This window comes from Zingiber officinale, chromosome 11A, assembly GCF_018446385.1.
Source record: "Zingiber officinale cultivar Zhangliang chromosome 11A, Zo_v1.1, whole genome shotgun sequence".
In the NCBI taxonomy this organism is placed as follows: Eukaryota; Viridiplantae; Streptophyta; class Magnoliopsida; order Zingiberales; family Zingiberaceae; genus Zingiber; species Zingiber officinale.
In genome coordinates, this window is record NC_056006.1 from 9,378,421 (window position 1) to 9,381,998 (window position 3,578).

Sequence of the window (3,578 nt, forward strand, 5' to 3'; positions counted from 1 at the left end):
ACTTTAACTAAATATTACTTGAATAGTTTTAAAATTAAAATTTAGCATTTTTTAGTATAATTAAGTATTCTGATTATTTTTATAGTTAAGTATTCTGATTATTTCTTAACTCTCAAATAACTAATTGTTATTTTATATTTTTTATAAAAATTTATAATATCTAAACATAAACATAAATACAGAAACTACTAATTATAGTTATTATTATTATATATAGAATTTTTTTAATAGAGTCATATTAAATAAGATAAAATAAACTGGTAAATTTATTATTATATTTTTTAAAAAATATTATTATTTAGAATAATTCGTTACCTTTATTATTAATTTCTATATATATATACTAGGTATATAAACATTATTTATTACGTTAACCCTCTTGCTCTCTCCAACCCTAAACGCGGCTTGGGAGGAATCAGAGTTTTCTATTTGAGGCGATTGTAATTGTTCTTTTTGGCTGCTTTAATTTCGGCTTCTTTCTCCACTTATGGATTCTGGAACCTCAACAAATCTAACCTTGGATGAGAATATTATGTGCCCGATCTGTTTGGAAACTCCACACAATGCAGTGCTACTTAATTGCAGTTCATACGATAAAGGATGCAGGCCATTCATGTGTAACACAGATAGTTCTCTCTCAAACTGTTTCGATCAGTATAAACGTGCAAAAGGTTTTTCTGCCGCCACAATGGTTCCTTCAACCGCATCGGAGGTATCATCATCATCGTCGCAAAACTTTCAAGTAATTCCTTTGAATTTCGATGGCCTCACTTGCCCATTCTGTCGAGGAGATGTTACGGGAATTAGTGTGGTCGATAACGTCCGTGCATACCTCGACATGAAGAAAAGGTGCTGCCAAGAGATGGATTGTGGGTACGTCGGCAACTATGTTGAACTCCAACATCATGCTAGACAAGAGCATCCAAATTCTCGACCATCTGAAGTTGATCCAGAAAGACAACGAGCATGGGAGATTTTTCAGCAGTCCGTGAGAGATTCAATTTTCCGTCAGAGATTTCTGGAGCCCTTGCAAATCACTCTAATTTCCGAACCTCCAATTTTCCTTGGACGGCCGGCTACGCGAGGAATTTTTGAGCAAAGGAACTTTAGGAGTCGCTCTATGAGACGGAGACTTCACTCTAACGCAATCTATGATAGAAATCAAAGATTAGTCTAAGTTGGGTGGGTTGTTTATTGTTGTTTCTTCTCCTCCCTCAAGAGGATTCTATGATCTTTGTTTCAATGAGTCTAAATTATATATATATGCAACAATAAAAAATAGAATCTAATGGGTAGTTGATTTAAGAATGTTGTGTTGATAAGCTGCTTATTGTAAGTAATTCTTAATTTATCCTTGTGAGAAATTTTTATAGAACCGGATCAGTTACTCTCAGAATTACTCATGAACTGTACATCTAGTGCCAATTAAAAATTAAAAAATAAAAATTGAATCTAAGGTGACATATTGCAACACAGTGCAACTTTGAGAATGCAACAATAAAACTCTATATGTTATTCTTCAAAAGCAAAATGAAATTCTCCCTACATTAATAGGAGATCTCAATAAACGTGACCAACATAAAACACAATAATCCTACCTTCCCATGCAATGGTCATTGTTTAAAGGTAAAATCATCCGCAATTTATCTCTCTATAAATGGCTGTGAGATTAATTGTGTGGAACGCCCAGGATTAGCGTATAACCTTTTGCCACCAAGATAATTAAAACACAACAACATCATCATACAAATCTATTCATCAATTTATAATACTTCTTTATTTAAAAAAGTGTTGAATACAATAGGTTGTTTAGGAAAGGTAGGACAATAGGTTGTTTAGGAAAGGTTAAATCTAGAATCAATGATGTTAAGTTCCGTCTGCGATTTCTAATTTAACTTTTAAAGAACACAACAGGTTGTTTAGGAAAGGTTCGACACTTGTACAAAATTTTTGTACAGTGGAACCCATACGATCTTCCTAGGACCAACCAATAATTTTGGCCTTTGTGGCACATTATGACTTAGAATTACATCAAATGGATGTAAAAACTACTTTCCTTAACGGTGATCTTGACGAAGAAATCTATATGGTTCAGCCAGAAGATTTCATTGTTGAAAGCCAAGAGCAAAAAGTATGTAGACTTAGAAAGTTTATATATGGGTTAAAGCAAGCGTCAAGATAATGGAACATAAGATTTAACGAAGTCATTTTATCTTATGGTTTCGAGATGATCAATGAGGATCATTGTGTTTTCCTGAAAAGGGAAAAAGGAAAGTATGTCATTTTATCATTATATGTTGATGATATGCTGATAGCTGGAAATGACATAGGATATGTGAATGAAGTCAAGAAGTGGCTGTCATCACAATTTGATACAACAGATATGGGAGAAGTTGAATACATCTTAAGAGTGAAGATCATAAGAGATCGTCCTAAAAGACTTTTGAGTCTGTCACAAGAGTCTTATATAAATAAGATGTTACATCATTTCAGCATGTCTAATTGCAACATAGAACATACATCTATTGTGAAAGGAATTATTTTGAGCAAGAGTATGTGTCCTAAAACTCCAGAGGAAATAGCTGAGATAAATAAAAAACTATATGTCAGTGTTATTGGTAGTTTGATGTACACTATGTTGTGTACACGTCCCGATATCAGCTATGTTGTGGGCTTGGTCAGTCGCTTCCAGTCAAACCCAGGACTGAGACATTGGAAGACGGTAAAAAGGATATTCAAATATCTGAAGGTAACAACAGATTATTGTCTCTGTTTTCAAGGATCATATATGAGTCTGAAAGGCTATTCAAATGCAGATTGGGCTGGAGACCTGGATGATAGAAAATCCACATCATGCTATACATTCTTGCTGAATGGTGGCACCATCTCTTAGAGCAGCCAGAAATAAGCTTGTGTAGCTTTGTCGACTATGGAAATTGAATATGTGGCATATTCAGCGGTTGTGCAAGAAGTAGTCTGGTTGAGAAGGTTTCTGAAGCATATGAAAATTACTGAGGATAGTGGGAGTCCAGTAACTATCTACTGTGACAGTCAAGCTGCAATAACTTTTCTAAGGATCCTAAATATCATAGCAAAGGCAAGCATATAGAAATTAAATATAATTTTGTAAGGGATATTGTGGCTAAAAGAAAAGTAATTCTTGAGTATGTCCCTACACGTGCTATGCTTGCAGATCCTTTTACTAAGCCGACTACTTGGAGGAGAAGAAGAAGAGAAGAAAGTTTCCTATTTTGGATCCTTTGGTGGTCGGATTTTCTTGGAGAAGTAGAAGTGGCTGGGGTGGATTTCATCTTGGTAGATCATCGCCCACACGACGTCCAAGAGAAGGAGAGGAATACAACATAAGATCAAGAGATCTTTAGCTACAAAAAAATATAACTAATTAATTGTTTCCGCTTCAAATTAATTAGTTTGTGTTCTTTGTATGGATCCTAATATACCAACACAAGAGGCTAGCAATTTCGTGTTTCATTTCTGTGTTTCGATTTAGTGTTTTGATCTTGTGCTTCTATTAATGTCTCTATAGTTAAACCTAGAGTTACTGTAAGAAGTTTAAA

The 3,578-nt window shown here is 34.3% G+C and overlaps 1 protein-coding gene across 1 annotated transcript; it reads left to right on the forward strand.

Annotated features, from left to right (window-relative positions):
- Positions 1-487: 487 nt before the first annotated feature.
- On the forward strand, positions 488-1,177 carry LOC122031207. The gene has a single exon (XM_042590350.1). The coding sequence runs from the start codon at positions 488-490 to the stop codon at positions 1,175-1,177; it is 690 nt and encodes a 229-aa protein (XP_042446284.1).
- Positions 1,178-3,578: the final 2,401 nt, after the last annotated feature.

Coding starts and splice junctions, on each gene's coding strand:
- LOC122031207 (XM_042590350.1), top strand. CDS start 488: ATGGATTCTGGAACCTCAACAAATCTAACCTTGGATGAGAATATTATG.